We start from the raw sequence: 15,399 nt of genomic DNA, 5'->3' as shown, positions 1-15,399 counted from the left end.
CGGGTCAGCCACTCCCAACGACATAAGTGTGGGCTGGGTCAAACGGGGCCCGTCTGTAATTTAATCCCTGGTATTGTGAAAAGACTGCACAGTCATCATATGCTCAGTGCTACTAAGAACACAGATCCTCTACTTCTCTTTCTTCTGTGTTGCTTTCTCCATCTGTCTACTTGTTCTAGATCCTGTCTTCTGAACATTCCCTTGTCCCCCACAGCTCGGACCATTTTTGTCTGTACTTTTCCTTTCACTCGCTCTGAGATGAATTGAATTCATGTTGAACCCTATTTTGGGTTCCGCTACTAAAACTGCTATTTTTTTTCTTTCCGCCAGAAACGACCTGCTGCTGATTTCATCGACCCTCTAGCCAACAAAAAGCCAAGGATATCGCATCTCGCCAGCAAGGCTGCAACAGCCCCGGTTAATGGCAAGCTCAGCTCCTCCAATGGGAGAGGGGAGGCAGGTGGCGCTCAGGCCGGAGTGGCGGTTTCAATGTCGGACGGCGGCACTACGTCCAGCTCCCAGCAGCTCCCTCTGCTAGACATCCCCCGTCCTTTCGAAGCACTGTCGGATGTCAGCAATGACTCCAGCCACAACGGGAGAGATTGTGACTCTCAGGAAACCGCCGTGTCCGAGAGGCTCAGCCAACAACCGACGCTGCTCTCGGGCCCGGCGCCCAGCATCGGCACATCGTCTCCTGGACACACGGGCCCGGTCGTTCCTCGGGACAAGAGTCCTCCGTCTTTCAACAACAAGTCCAGGAAGAAGTCAAAAAAGCATAAAGACAAGGAAAAGAGCAAAGACAAGGAGAGGGTGAGGGAAAGGGCTCAGGAGAAGGAGAGGAAGAGTCGTGGGGAACGTGTGCCTGAGCCGAACCAAGCCTGCGAGCTGAGCCCAGAAAACCACAAAAGCAACAGTATTCCACACAAAAGCACAGGTGAGAGCAACACACACACACACACACACACACAGCATCCCTTTTCTTCTGCACAAAATGTCCCATTTACTAACGTCGGTTACACAGCTCTTGCATCAGATAAGAGATTTCTGAATAAAAGTAGTTCTCTATGTGGATGGACACCAGTTAGTCATCACTGTGAGAGAGTGATGTGACCAGTTTGTGACTCACTGATTAAATGGAGACCCCTGCTGTTCAGTGTTTACGCCTTCAATAACCTCCAATACACACCTGTGAACCTGTGTGACTTTGTTTCAGATCTGAATGGGATGTGCAACAGTACCAGTATTCCTACGTCGTCACCTGAGGTGGCAGGCTATTTATTGTGAGTATTAAATGCAGATTTAGACTTTACAACCCCTGGATGGACCTGTGAGGATAATAACTTATCGTACGATATATGGACATGACCTCCATCATTTTTACGTTATCGACTTATTATATGACAAAGCCGAATGAACAGAAAATCTATGATGAGACACGTTTCGCTGTCACTTCTGGTCAAGTGCAATTTTTGTTAACGAGCGTCCATTTTATTTATTGTTTTGGTTGTGTGGTTTTTATTTGTTTAATTTAGTTACTTAGGATATTTTAAAAATATTTTCAATTATATTTAATTTCAGAATTAAAAGTGAATTGCTCTTTGGAAGTTTGTACTTGCATTATTAACATTATATCAGTGGCATAAAATAGTCTTAAAATGAGAATATTGTTGATTGTAATTATTTCTTGGACAATATATCGTCCTACAAAGGTTATCGTGGCAGGCCTTCGCCTGGGATAAATACATTTCATTGGTTTGTGTTAGTACTTCCTCATAAAGTCTCCCTCTAATAACCATTGTTCCTCTGACGAGACTTTGATGTATTCTTTGTGACTTTTTTCTTCCTCTTCTTGCCCTCCTAGGAAGTACACGGTGATCGTCTCTCCGGAGCAGCGTCAGAGGTATAAAAACGATTTCAACTCCGAGTACAGTGAGTACCGAGGTCTGCATGCTCGGATAGACGGCATCACCCGGCAGTTCACCGTGCTCGACAATGAGCTCAAACAGCTCCCTCAAGGCACAGACAAGTACAAGGTAGGTTAGCTAAAGCACAAATTGTTAGAAAACATTTTGAGTAACTTAAAAAGATGCTCAATCAGTTATATTCATAACCCGTATCCTTTTTTTTTATCCGTGTTCTCTACATAGACAATCCACAATCAGATACTTCAAGAGTATCATAAAATAAAAAAGGTAAGTTTAAGTCCTGCTATAATAGACATTGATGGCTTACGGTATGTCAGTACGTTATCAGATCCTGACTCTTTTTCATGTCCCTTGCAGACTAATCCAAACTATAGCCAAGAGAAGAACCGCTGTGAATATCTACACAACAAGCTGGCATATATAAAGAGACTTATTGCCGAGTACGATCAACAGCAACTTTAAAAGTAGTTCCGACATTGTTTCCCTGTTGTCTCTGGAAACCAAGCAGATAAAGGAAAACTCTGGATTCCGCCTGTGCTAAAAAACAACAACAAAATGTTCACACGGAAGATGCCATGAAAGGAGTATTCCCCCTCATTGGGGCCAAAGGCTCGAATGAAGACTTAAGCAGGACACACGATATTTTTCTCTTTCCTTTTTTTTTTTTTCCCGTTTCTTTTTTGGAGGACGGGGTTGTGCCTCGTGTGGCACCAGGTCCGTCTGTGTAGTAACGATGCATCCGGGAAAAAAACGGCTCCGCGTGGCTTTATTTTTCTCAACAGCCCAACCCTGCTATGTGAACAGAGGTCTAAAAGAGTCAAACATGGAAAACTTTCCCACTTTCTTTGGAGATAATCCAAATAATCTTTCCTGCTTTTGAAACTAGATATTTGAGACAGAGATGTAAACTGCGGACTCTACGCCAAATGCAACTAATTTATAATGATCACTTCCCCCCCCCCCCCCATGTACTGAAACGAATGGTTATGATGTTGAAGTTATTTTTCCGTTTTTTTCTTTTTATTTATTTTTGACACTTAATTCAGGGGGATGAGTCTGTTCTACACTCCTCGGTATCAGTACTTTAAAAGCTGTCTCTTCTCTTTCTGTCCTCGCACCATGAATGTCAGCCAGTATTTTATTCAGAAGCTGCCTTGCCCGTCGAATTGTCAATCTGTTGGCGTTAATTATATATTTCTCTCTTTTAAAGAGATGCAGATATTTAGCATTGAACGAATCAAGACAATGTGTCTAAATGCACACGGTCGGATGCAGGTTTGTGTGCTCGGCTTTTCTTTTCTGGAAAACAAAAAAGCAACCTGTGCAGATGTCTTAACATGTGAGAAGGTCTGCAGTCACTCTGGAGCCGTAGATCTTCTCTAAACACGGTCCTCCTCACTCGGCTGTGACGAGCCACAGTGCTTGTTCACCTGATGTTCATCATAATGTATCGATGAAGAACTACATTCAGCTCTTAATTGGTTGTCTTTCCAGTTTAGGTCCTGATGGCTTTTTGTAGCAATAGAATAATTCAAAGTTATCGGAAGAGTAAAAAACCGCCAGCGCTGCTCTTCTTCATGCTTCAGTAAAATCCTCTTAATTGTAAGATGATGCAGATGGGGGATGCGGATCTGTCTTTTTCTTTTCATCCTTAAAAAAAAAAAAAAAAAAAAAAAAACTAGTTCTCTTCCACAGATCTGCTAATTTACTATCATTTGCACAAGTTATGTTCAAATAGTGTTCACAGCGTCTTTAAGAAAAAAAAGATCACGCTGTTAGTTTCGTCTGCTCATCGACCCACGTGATAGTCCATCGAGACGACTGTTAAGATGAAGCCATCCTCCATCATGTTACCGGGTGGAGGCCTCTCTCACCTGCGACCAGTTTTTGCCTTTTTCAAATGTGATGTCAGATATTCACCGAGGTTGACCTGAAATCTATTTCCCGGATCAGCTCTCGCGACAGATCCACTCGCCGTGTCCGAAGACTACTTAGAACTGCTGTATCCTGACTTCACCCGATGAACGAGCGAGTTCAGTCAGCGACTGCGTTTCTTAATAACGATCTTTTTATGTGAAATATGAAAAATCAGCACTTTTTTTCCTCCTGATCTTGCTGTTAACTGGGGGGGGGGGGGGGGTTTTGTCCAAATGACACTTTTCTCTTTGTCCATCAGAGTGCATGCTTTATGAATGTGTTACAATGAACAGTCTTTGTATCTTTACTTGAAGAAAAAAAAAAAAAAAAAAACTGCCCAAGGATACCGAAAGCCAAGCAAAGGCCTAGTCCAACTGAATTTAGTATGTATCGATTCGACGTGGCTCTGACCAGCATGTATACCAAAGTGCTTAACCGAGTGGGATGAAACAAAACGCTCTACCAAATGACAAAGGAACATGTCACAGTATTCTCTTCTTCCTGTTATCATTTCATTCGTCATCATTTATCACCCAGTGGAAACTTTCCCCGTGTTTTCTTGTGAGAAGTCAGAGGCGACTCCTTTTGCTCCAGATGGGGATTTGCATGACTGGGCTCGAGTGTTTTTTAAGCTAATGTCAGATTTCAGATTATGTAACCCTCCTAATGCAAACACTACATTAAGGCCAATGCTCCAGGACTCGCCGGGTCTAGGCTGAGGCTGGATCTGGGTCTGGAGGGACACGACGTTTGTAACGGTGAATATCTTGTTACCAGAATCGGCATTGCCCAGTACTGCAACCTTTTCTTTTCTTTCTTTTTTTTTTTTTTTAACAAGAAAGACACTTTTCACTCACTGTATCTTGTTTTCTAGAAACATTCTGACATAATTCCTGTATAACAACTCTTATTACGGTCAGATATCCATTGTGAATGTGCTCATCAGTGAACACGCTTTGCTCCGACGGAGAGCAAACCGTTTGACAGTAACGATATGCCAGCACAGGAGTACCGTTGTATGAGTTGATTGTGCCAAAATGACCTGTTGTATAGGTTTTTCTTTTCTTTTCTCTTGAGTATATACATGCTGCTGTATAAGCAAAGAGGGCTTTGGAGAAGAGTCATGAAATGTTGGCGCTAAAACCCAAAGCACGCTTTTTGAAAACCATGAGGGACTGGGACTGAAATTGATCTTTGTTTCAATAAAATTCTTTAAAATCCTGATTTGTGGAAATTCTGAGCCAGTTGTTGCCGTCCGATATTGTAATGAAGTAGAATTTTAGTATTAGTTGGTGCATAGAAGATTTTGCTTTATTGGAGTTTTTGGTACTTTTAGTGGGGGTTGCGATCCAGTATTAAAGATAACTGTTATTAAAAAAATGAACTATTTATGTGTTAATAATACAAATTATAATGTTTAAATATTCCAGCGCCTCTTCAATCACCACCTGCCTACACTTGTATTTTGTGTATAATTAATTTGCCAAAAAACAAAACGCACACATTTAACTGTTCTATCGATATTGCGGTAATATCGTTTTTTTTACCTCACTAATCGTGTAGTGGAAGCCTGATATTGGGTCAGCCCCGACCTACATTAATATGGAAGATGGATCGTGATGATGCCGTGAATGCAACGTAAACAGTTAGAGTTTGATTTGTGTTTTACAATTTTTATAGGATCATATCTTCTTTCTGGCGAGTCAAAAGATGTAACGTTTCTCTTCAGGAAAGCCCATAGAGCAGCTATTTTTAAAACGGGTTTTTGGAAGCACCGAGACATCAGAGGAGTCTGGATACTGACATATATGATAAATGTGTATAGGACTAACATTTGTCTACAATTACTGAGTCCTGTGGTGAAGAGGGTGTCCTGCAGATGGCAGCAGTTTCACACGGTTAGTTTCCAAAGCCGCCACACGCTGCTGGCACACCTTGTCTCTGTTCAACAAAAAGCAACAAAATCAATAAGAGACATTCAGATCCCTCTGTTCTCCCCAGTTTGCATCGTTTCTCCTGAGAGGTGAAGTGTCTCATATGGTTAATGACACCCTCGGGAATCGGTGTAATGGCAAAGGTTAGTTCAACCGCTCCGGTCAGTATTTAGGGTGTTTGGCCCGTGTCTAATCTGCATCCTCTTATTATAACCCATGACTGTTATTTACAGCCAACTCTGTGCCTTACACTGAAATGTGGATCCAGGAAAAACAAAAGGCCCTGGCATAGCAGCGAAGATGCTCCAGCAATGCAACAGAGAGGACAGGGCTCGCTGTAATCTGACACACCGAAAGATCCCAGAAATCTACATAGCGACAGTGTTCCACTTGGCCGGGCTGAGCTGTGCCTGAGCCTCGCTATGCTGCTACTGGCTCCCATCCCGAAGTGGGCCTCAGCAGCGCTGTGCAGGGAGCTGGTGGGGGGGGGGGGGGGGTGGTTAGAGAGTTCACTGTGGCAGGCTGCCATCTCTCCCTCTGCTCAACATACAGCAGCATATACATGTTTACACGCATCGTAGAGGGACTTAAAGCCCTCCTCTCACCCCTCTGTGTTTTCAAGGTTTTACTAGTCAGCCTGGATTTAATTTCTTGTGGGATTTCTGCACTAAAATGCAGAGAGAGAGGGGGGGGGGGGGGATCTACCTCTGTTTAGATGATCTGCTAACAGAGCGGGTCAGCAATTCAATGGGGAAATGTAGGCCACGGTTGAACTAAAGGTCGGTCAGTTGTGCGAGGTAATTGGCATGTGTCGGACATGAGGGCATTTCAGAATAGATTCAAATACAATAGCTTCATTTGTATGTGTAAGCAGCATATCTCTACTTCCAAAGACGAGACTAATACTGGCGTCATACATGTAGGTTGAAGTGCAGAGAGAGAGAGAGGGAGAGGGAGAGAGAGAGAAGCGTTTCTGACTGCTGGCATCTGATCTGTGGGCAGCTTGGCAACCTGTTAGGAGCGCATATAAGACCAGACTAAGGGGTGGAAACAACAGTCTATATATGGTCACTATGAAAAACAAACACGATCGGTACAAAGACCGAATAGAGTGGGAATGTGCTTTCTCCAACATGTAGAATATAATCAATGTGAGAATTAATACACAATGGTGGAAAGTATACAGATTTAATTTACTCGAGTATAGAACAAATTTGAGGACTTTAGTATGTCTATTTTATGCCAATTTACATCTACTCCACTACATTTATCTGACAACTTTAGCTACTAGTTTACAAATTTAAATGCGTATAATAAATATTATCGGTTGCCATCAATGTTTTTTAGTTGTTCAGTCAAAGAGATCTTTCTCCTTTTAACTTCTCGCATGATTTCATTTGAATAATAGTTTGAGACGGAAAGGAGGAAAATGATTTAATCATTTAACAATAAAACTAAAATGAAGACAAGTCTGTAAACTGAAAACAAATTTGTGTATCAGAACTTAGTTTCTTCTTCTCTCCTCTCTCATCTCATGACCCCTCAGATGTGTTTGGTGACCCTTTTGGAGGGGCCCGGCCCCTATGTTGGGAACCGCAGGACTAAACTAGCTCACTGTATATAGTTCCAGCTACAACAGCAACATGCTGCTCTAATGTTGATGCATTAGTATTTAGAATAAGTAGAGGGCGCTAGGCCGCCGCCCCACCTTGAGCCACAACAAATAAAATAAAATAAATAATAAACGATACAAATTGTCAATATTTGTGTTTTTGAAATATGGAATCACCCAGTAATATGTGTAAAATATGATATCTGCGGTAAATATATGCTTTTCATGCAGGTCCTCTCCACGTGTGCACGTCTCAGCAGCAATGGGGCGCTGGAGAAACTGCCCAAAAGAGGCGGGTCTATGAAGCAGTTTAGCCAATTGCTGATTAAAGATATAAATGTGTGACATACAATTTAGCCAATCAGCTTCCTCAAATAGATTCAGCTTGGGGCAGAATCGATGTCCTGACGTGTTTGTCAAAGTGTTATTTACTGCTTTTTTCATGTTGGAATAAAGGTTAAATATTTAAATGCAAAGTAGTAATACGTGTTTGATACCTTCATGTTTTTGCATTAAATCATACTGGGATGTTTGCTGAAATTGATTGGATGTGGCACAGCCCTAGCTTGAACATTTTCCACCAGCCGCCACTGTTAAGAATCATGTCGCATAGAATCAGATATCACAGGAGACATTTTACTAAACATGTACTGTTACTACATGAAGCTGATAATACTTATGTACTTTTACTGCTGATACATTAACTACATGAACCTTATAATACTTTAGTTATTTTACTGCTGATACTTAAACTACATGAAGCTGATAGCACATGTAATCAAGTAGGATTTTGTATACCTTTACTTGTACTAAATGATGTATTTGTAAAGGATGTGTACTTCTTCCACCACTGCTGATGATAGAAAGTATTTGTGTTGTGTTTGTAACTCTGCTGTCTGTATTATCTCTAAATGTGATTTTTGTGCTCATGGTGCAATGAACAGTAAGCGTGTGTTGAAAACACACAGAGCAATAAGCAGGTCTGCTGATTAACAGCCAAAGAGCTGTACTCACTTCTTGGAGAAAATTAGATTTTAGTTTGTGTTATTTTGTCTATTTGGTCATTTCCATAAGTTCAGTCAGGCAAACAAACAACAAATCCATGTTTTAATGATACATAAACGTGTTTCTTTCACATACTACCTCACTAGTTTTAATGTTAACACATAAAACATTGTTCAGCCCACATTGTGGAACATTTATAGTTTCGGATTTGAAAATTGAGGCAATGGGACAAAATGTAAGACTTTTTAAGATCAATGTTTTTTAACTCAAGTGAGACAGTTGTCCTCATTTAGGACTTTGACCACCCCAGGTCCTTTGATTCAGGCCTGTGCGTGCGTGCGTGCGTGCGTGCGTGTGTTTATCTCAAAGGTCAGCTACTGTCTGTAACACAAGGTTAATTTGTTTCTAGATGCTGATTCAACAACATTCACACTATTGTTAACTTTTTTACTTTTCGGTTACTACTTCATCATACTTCAAGCCACAGACTTTATTTTAATTATTTACAATTTTTGAATTATCACAGTTTAAGTTGTTTTTTTTCTGTTTCCGTCATTAATCATTTCAATTATAAATGAGTGTTATTAATGTATTTCGTCTTTTCCTGTGTAATGCTGTTCAGCCTTTTCTTTCTTTTCATGCAATACGTTTCAGCTCTTCGGGGCAATGCATTCTGTTTATTAATGCAGTAAATCTGTCTGATATTAATAGAAACGATTCTTCTTTCAGCATTTTAACGGCAATCAGTTTGAACTTCCAGCTTTGGCATTATTTCAGTATACCTTCCAGCTTTTCGCATCTCAGCTCTCAGCTTCTTCAGGCGATGCAGTTCAGCTTCGGCGCTTCCAGTTTTACATTTCAGCCTCCAGGTTTTTCAGCAACACACAATTTATTTCCGCTGTCAGCATTCACACGCATTTTCTAAAGCCAATGCATTTTCTAGTTTAAGAAGAAGTGCTTCGATCTGAGTTCAGTATTTATTATAAATCTGTATTTCTCAAAAAGCAAGTTCAAGTTTTTTAGTATTTAAAGAATTTCATTAAAGTCCTAATTAATATCTGAAACTGGAGCAGCGGGAGTAAAAGTTAACTGATACATGGAGCTGTATCTCACATATAATACATCAATAAGCATGTGCATTTCATGTAGACCTGCTAGTTCTAGGACCCAGGTGTTGTGAGAGAGAGAGTGTGTGAGGCGTTTAGCCACAAGATGGTGATTCTGAACCTCACCGATAGGGGCGACCATAGCTCATCGGGTAGACAGGGTCGTCCGGCGTCCGCAAGGTTGGCGGTTCGATACTTGTTTACTACATGTTCTGTGCCGCAGTGTTCCTGAGCAAGATACTAAACCCCTGACTGCTCCCCGGGCGCCTGTCATTGGCAGCCCACTGCTCCCTAATAGGGATGGGTCAAATGCAGAGAACTTTTGGATTTTTTATTTATATAATTCTTTTACTGTTTTATTACTTATTTGTAATACTTGTTTTGATTTACTATGCTGATCCTGTAATTTTCCCCACTGCAGGACTAATAAATGAGTATCTTATTTTATTTTAATGTATAGTTAAAAAGCTTGTCTCATGATGAACAATTGTATCCCTAAATTTGTTATAAAAAGTTCATGCGGGTTCACCTAAATCCAATATTTACTTAAGCCAAGTTAGTCGAAGTATTTGCTTTGATTAAACAAAGTATTTGCTTTCTTTAGGAAAACAAGCCATTTCATCATGGAACTTATAAATATAAAGTTATATTGTCCAGCTCTTCATAATTTCTTCTGTATTGAGCTGGAAAAAGTCGTGACGTGAACTATGCTGTCACGCACCGTGGCGACGGTGTGCTCGCTCGTGCTTCTGTGTGTTGCTGCCCCACGCGCTGGATATCACGGTCCCTCGGTGACGTCTGTGTCCTCTCTGCTCCCAGTGGCCCCCTGCCATATTTATTCATGCCGGGGCAAGATGGCGGCGGCACAGACGATGTGTTATTGCCAGTGGACATAAACCACGCATTTTTATTCTAAAAACGAAACTTAGTCAGATTACATTCGGGCACGTGACCGTATCGTGTGGATATTTACCGCGCGAGCGTCTACGTTTTTTTTTATTTTACGCGTTTCCACGTATTTCTTTCTTTACCAAAATGTTCACGTTGTAGCTTGCTCGCTAACCTGACCAGCTGGCTAACAGAGAGCAGCAACTAGCTAGCTAGCTAGCTACCACCGTGAAGCGGAGAATGGGAGAAAAGCTGGAGCTGAAGCTCAAATCTCCGGTCGGAGCAGAACCCGCTGGCTATCCGTGGCCGTTACCGGTATACGTAAGTGTTAAAACCTTAAAATTCACCCGTCACGGATGTAGATTTTGTCTCTTGTTTTTTGTCTTTTGTTAGCTAACGTTAGCTCTCTTGCTAGCATTGGCTAGCTGAAGGAGCAATGGCACACGCTCGTCCGGGTGATCAGGTCATACTGGTCGGGACGGTGACAGACGTCGTGACATTTAGCTTGTATAACCACACAGACCACGGTTCATGTGATCAGAGTACCGAATAACGTAACTATGTAGTGTACAACCAAGCAATAACATTGTCACCCAGTAATACGATGTTTTGAAATAGGAGTGATTAAACTGACCACTCTTCACATCCTGCACGATGTCAGTCTCACACTAACTAGTTTTTTCGGTTATAACCTGTCATGTTTTTACTGACACACATGCGTTAGTAGGTCATACACGTGTGTCTCTGCTTAGATCTAATGTTGCCATTTGTTACAAAAAATAATAATTAACGTTAACAAAGTGAGATTATTTCCAAGATGCGTTTGTGTGAACTGTGCCGCAGGCACGTGACATGTGTCGTATGGCATTTCTATGATTGAGTCCAGCTGGTTGTTTGAGTTTTTCACATGCATGTAGCCTGAGACTTGTTTTTCCTCTTACATGTACTGTAGTTGTGTTTCCACTTATCATACTGTCTGCACGTCAGTGGCTGGTTGCAGTTGACTCATTGAAGACAAACGGAAGAGGAAGTTTTTGCAAGTTATGTGGTCGTTTCAGAGTTGTATAGTTAGCTTTAAGTTGTTTCTCCTTTATGGTAATTGCGGTGAGACAGTCGGTGCTGCATTTCTCAGAATGTGTGTGTGGGGGGTCTTTCTGTACTTCCGCCCACGCTGCACCTAGCCTGGCATTCTGGTTATTTCAGTTCCAGCTATCGGTTTGTTTGTTGTTAATCAAAAAATATGTAGTGAATGGGTTTCGAGTGCCTGAGTCAGAGTTACTTGCTGATGTAATCGGCCGCTCCTCTCTGCTTTGGCTGCCAAAGTGGACTCTCCCTTTTACACCAGGCCATAATCTGATAACACCAACAGTTCCTCCCTAGTGGATTCATTGCCTCACCCATTTCCTTATATTATGGTGTGTACGGGTAAACACAAGAGCAAACATGTCAGGAATGTATACTGTTGATATCTATTTATACTGGGACTAGCTGTCCTGCATTGAATTAGAAACAGCTGATAGTCCTGCATGTGGAGGAGCTCTGCAATATGGAGCCTATTCATGTGGTGGTGCACTCCTCCTGTTTTCAAAGGGGAACGACTTCCTCTCTCCTCTCATGTCCATATGGCCAACTCTACAGGGAGGAGGATAGCAGAGACTGCTTCTCTTCAGCAATGCTTTATTAATAGAATACAAAAACACATGTCAGTGTGTGTTTTTTTTCCCCCAGTCACGTTTAATTAAACTGCTTGCTGGTAACAACAGAGCCCACTGCATCTAGATTCATTCTTCACTCCCACAGAGCATTGCGATCGCTGATCTCACCCACAAAGCATGAAGACAGTGCTGTGTGTGTTGTGATACACACGACATGGCCGTTGTACATGCTGATGCAATATCAGGCGTGCTTTTACTCTAATCCATCCCCCCGGAATGAAGCCCATAAAAATACTTTAATTCCCTCTGTGTTCCTCCCTGTCTCTCTCTCCCCATCTCTCACTAAATCCCCACATCTGTGCATCTGTAAATGCTTCCATCTGAAGAGCACTGCTGGTGGCGTGCAGCACTTTGTCCATCTGGTTCTGGGCGTGGGTGCGAACCAGGCCCACAAAGCATTTAAAAAACGTACCGCTGAACATCTTTTGGTTTGGTTCTCACCTGTGAACACCTATTATTTACAAGGCTGCAATTACTTTCAATTACTTGTCGAGACAGCTTCTCTGGATAGCAGTATGCTGGTAGTCACCCGCTAGTGTACACACGTGTTTTTCACAATTCCTCTCTGTTTAAAAGACAGAAAGCCAGCACAGGTATCTTGTTTTAGTTTGAGAGAATTAGTATTCCGTGGCGAGTGAGAGTAGTACAAGGGTGTAAGCGGCACGCCTGCCTTAGTCATTTGTTCTCGTAGGCGTCTTGAGGTACACGTAGTGGCGCAGCGCGTAGTGTAAAACCCCGACACCCACCATGGGTCACACGGGTGTAAGGAGAGATTGACTGAAGAGATGGTGAGGAAAGGAGGAGTCGTACATGCTTCAGTATACCCACAGCGGGGGGGGGGGAGAGGAGGGTCTCCTCTTTTTTTGTCTCGCTTTCAGACGGTGTTTATTTTTAGCAGCAGCCCTTTGCTGGTGTTGCTGTGTGCCGTCTTTGTGTGAGCAGGTGACACCCCCCCCCGTTCACTCACAGTCTCTTTCATATCCTCACACACCGTGTACACCTTCCATATTTAAGTGGAACACAGTGTGTTGAATCTGCCGAAGAAGATTTGTAGGTCGGGCTGCTTTATGAGCAACACAGCTAGCGGTTAGCTTGACAATGCAACCGAAACGCTGTGCCTGACAGAAATAGCAGTAGATCTCCTGTGTTGCCATGCATATTTGAGTGCGTGCGCGTGCATGTTTGAGCTTTGGCGGGTGTTTGTGTCGTAGTGGCGGGCAGTATTGAGCGGGAAGCCAGGAGCTCCAGGCTGTGAGCTGTGGTTGCTGTGCCAGGCCTCAAACAGCTGACAAACACCAGGCTTTCCCACCTCTCTCTCTCTCTCTCTCTCTTTCTCTCTCTCGCTCTCGCTCTCTCGCTCTGCCCCCTCCCTCACTTTCCCCACTTTCTAGCTCTTCTCACTTTCACTTTCTTTCCTTTTTACCCTCTGATTTTCTCCCCCCTCTCTCACGCTCTCCTTCTTTTCGTTCCCTCCACCAGAGGCTCTTCTTGGCAGTGCGCTGGAGTCTGAGACAGAAAGTGGGTCAGTGGGTCAGCTCAGGCAACAGGCTCAGGCTGGCTGCGTTCTGGGTGTAACTTGAGTCCCGTTACTCCCACAGAGCTGCTGAGCACACTCCAGCTAAGATGGCTAACTATAGACTCCCTGCATGGGGTCAATATCATTACAATCTTATTTTATGAAGCTTTGTTCTAGACTCAAGTGCCTTTTTTTTGTATCAGATTAACTTAAATCTCAGACATGGTTTGGAATAGTCTGATGGAGACGCGTTTTTGAATGAACTAAACCAGTTTCTTGAAAGTTTCCAAATGAAATGAGACCTAAAGTTAAAACTAGGAGGCAGGTTTAACTTCAGATTACCTCTTCCACTCCCCCCTCCTATCATAAACCAATATGTGTCTGTTTTAAGGGGAGATAGCTTGTCAACAGTATATGCCCCATCAAAGTCAAATGCATCATCTGGAAGCTTGGAACATGAAGATTCATTTGAGATGCTCAGCTCTGTGTGTCAAGGTTTTCTGGTCTTAAATCCATAATAAACAGTGTTATGGTGGACACTTAATAAGATGTTGAAAGTGTATTAGGGCTAAGAACGTTATGATGGAAGTGTATATGATGACATTATGTCTCATAAGTTGTTGCAGCACCACATTGTGACCTGTGACTATCCTAGAGGTCTAAACGGGTCATTTTATTCTGTTAATACTGGTCTCACCACAATGAAATGTCTACTATGGGGACTAACATCGTCACACAAACATTTCAGAGAGCATGTGTTGTAAACATTGATTTCCTGAATAGCCTAAACGGTATTCAGTGACGTTTGTGCTCACCGTTGTGTCTGTGAGATGTTACTGCCACGAGAGGATGAATCAGTCGTAGTAGTGTTCATTGCAATGTGTGAACATGAAGCTGTAATTTAGTTGTGTCAGTGACTTTCAGTGAGTGTGCCTGTGTTTTTAATAAATGTATACTTTATATTCATATTATATGGAGTTTTCTATATTTTTGGGGCTTTCTAAACTCAGTTGCCAGTTTAATTAGGTGCACCGAGCTTAAACCAATGCAGTAACACAGTCCTACAGTAAACCATACAGTCCTGCAGTAAGGCTATAATGTTGGGTTTTTGTTAAGAGTTTTTGTTGTGGTTTTTGAGAGCTGATGATTAAACTTTATGGTCATTTTGGAAGCTGTAGTTTGTGGTGCTGTTGAATGTAATGGATCACATTGAGAGGTATTTTATATTTTATTTTGTAACCTCTTTCTGTTTTCAGGATAAAAACCATGACGCTGCTCATGAAATCATCGAGACCATTCGGTAAGTGACATCTACTCTGACTCTGAACTCCCACAAGTGACTGTAAGTGACGGGTGTGCGACCTAGTGATGACTTCATGTGTGTGCGTTCTCTAGGTGGGTGTGTGAGGAGATCCCAGACCTCAAACTGGCAATGGAAAACTACGTACTCATTGACTACGACACCAAGAGGTGAGCCGAGTGTCTACATCTGTTTGTATTTGTTTTCTAAGTTGTCTGAGGTTGGTTTTCTCTGAAAAAAAGAAACTAATCTTAAAGTGTGAGTCACAGTAAATATCTGTCACCATTAACACAGGTGGTGTTGGGCTGGGAGGTTGGGTTTCATCTTGTACTAAATGATTGTTTTCATTGTGTGTCTTGCTGTTCTCACAGCTTCGAGAGCATGCAGAGACTTTGTGACAAGTACAACAGGGCCATCGACAGCTTTCACCAGCTGGTGAGTCTGTGTGTGTGTGTGTGGAGGGTGTTTAGTGCTTGTAGGT

The 15,399-nt window shown here is 42.3% G+C and overlaps 2 protein-coding genes and 1 long non-coding RNA gene across 5 annotated transcripts in view; 2 read left to right on the top strand and 1 right to left on the bottom strand.

Annotated features, from left to right (window-relative positions):
- Positions 1–5,066, top strand: part of ell (elongation factor RNA polymerase II) — a 30,688-nt gene extending 25,622 nt beyond the window's left edge. For both annotated transcript variants that reach the window (XM_076087696.1, XM_076087697.1), the window contains 5 exons: positions 331–934; positions 1,214–1,280; positions 1,862–2,033; positions 2,148–2,192; positions 2,283–5,066. In XM_076087696.1, the coding sequence (XP_075943811.1) occupies positions 331–934; positions 1,214–1,280; positions 1,862–2,033; positions 2,148–2,192; positions 2,283–2,387 (993 nt within the window). In that variant the 3' untranslated portion in view covers positions 2,388–5,066. The remainder of the gene's footprint in view (positions 1–330; positions 935–1,213; positions 1,281–1,861; positions 2,034–2,147; positions 2,193–2,282) is intronic.
- LOC142946431 (uncharacterized) lies at positions 4,066–11,680 on the bottom strand. Its single transcript, XR_012953076.1, has 2 exons — positions 9,176–11,680; positions 4,066–5,783 (listed from the first exon to the last, which is right to left on the bottom strand). It is a non-coding gene; the product is annotated as an uncharacterized LOC142946431 (long non-coding RNA).
- The window catches only part of dot1l (DOT1-like histone H3K79 methyltransferase), a 22,804-nt gene continuing 17,734 nt past the window's right edge, over positions 10,330–15,399 (top strand). Inside the window, exons 1-4 of one of the 2 annotated variants that reach the window (XM_076087695.1) lie at positions 10,330–10,708; positions 14,875–14,918; positions 15,014–15,088; positions 15,290–15,353. In XM_076087695.1, coding sequence (XP_075943810.1) covers positions 10,628–10,708; positions 14,875–14,918; positions 15,014–15,088; positions 15,290–15,353 — 264 coding nt within the window. In that variant the 5' untranslated portion in view covers positions 10,330–10,627. The remainder of the gene's footprint in view (positions 10,709–14,874; positions 14,919–15,013; positions 15,089–15,289; positions 15,354–15,399) is intronic. The other variant, XM_076087693.1, reaches the window with a different exon arrangement.

This window comes from Anarhichas minor, unplaced genomic scaffold, assembly GCF_050575085.1.
Source record: "Anarhichas minor isolate MPS153535 unplaced genomic scaffold, ASM5057508v1 ptg000010l, whole genome shotgun sequence".
NCBI classification, from domain to species: domain Eukaryota; kingdom Metazoa; phylum Chordata; class Actinopteri; order Perciformes; family Anarhichadidae; genus Anarhichas; species Anarhichas minor.
Note: the sequence above shows the minus strand (reverse complement) of the source record. Positions and strands in the feature narration are given on the sequence as shown.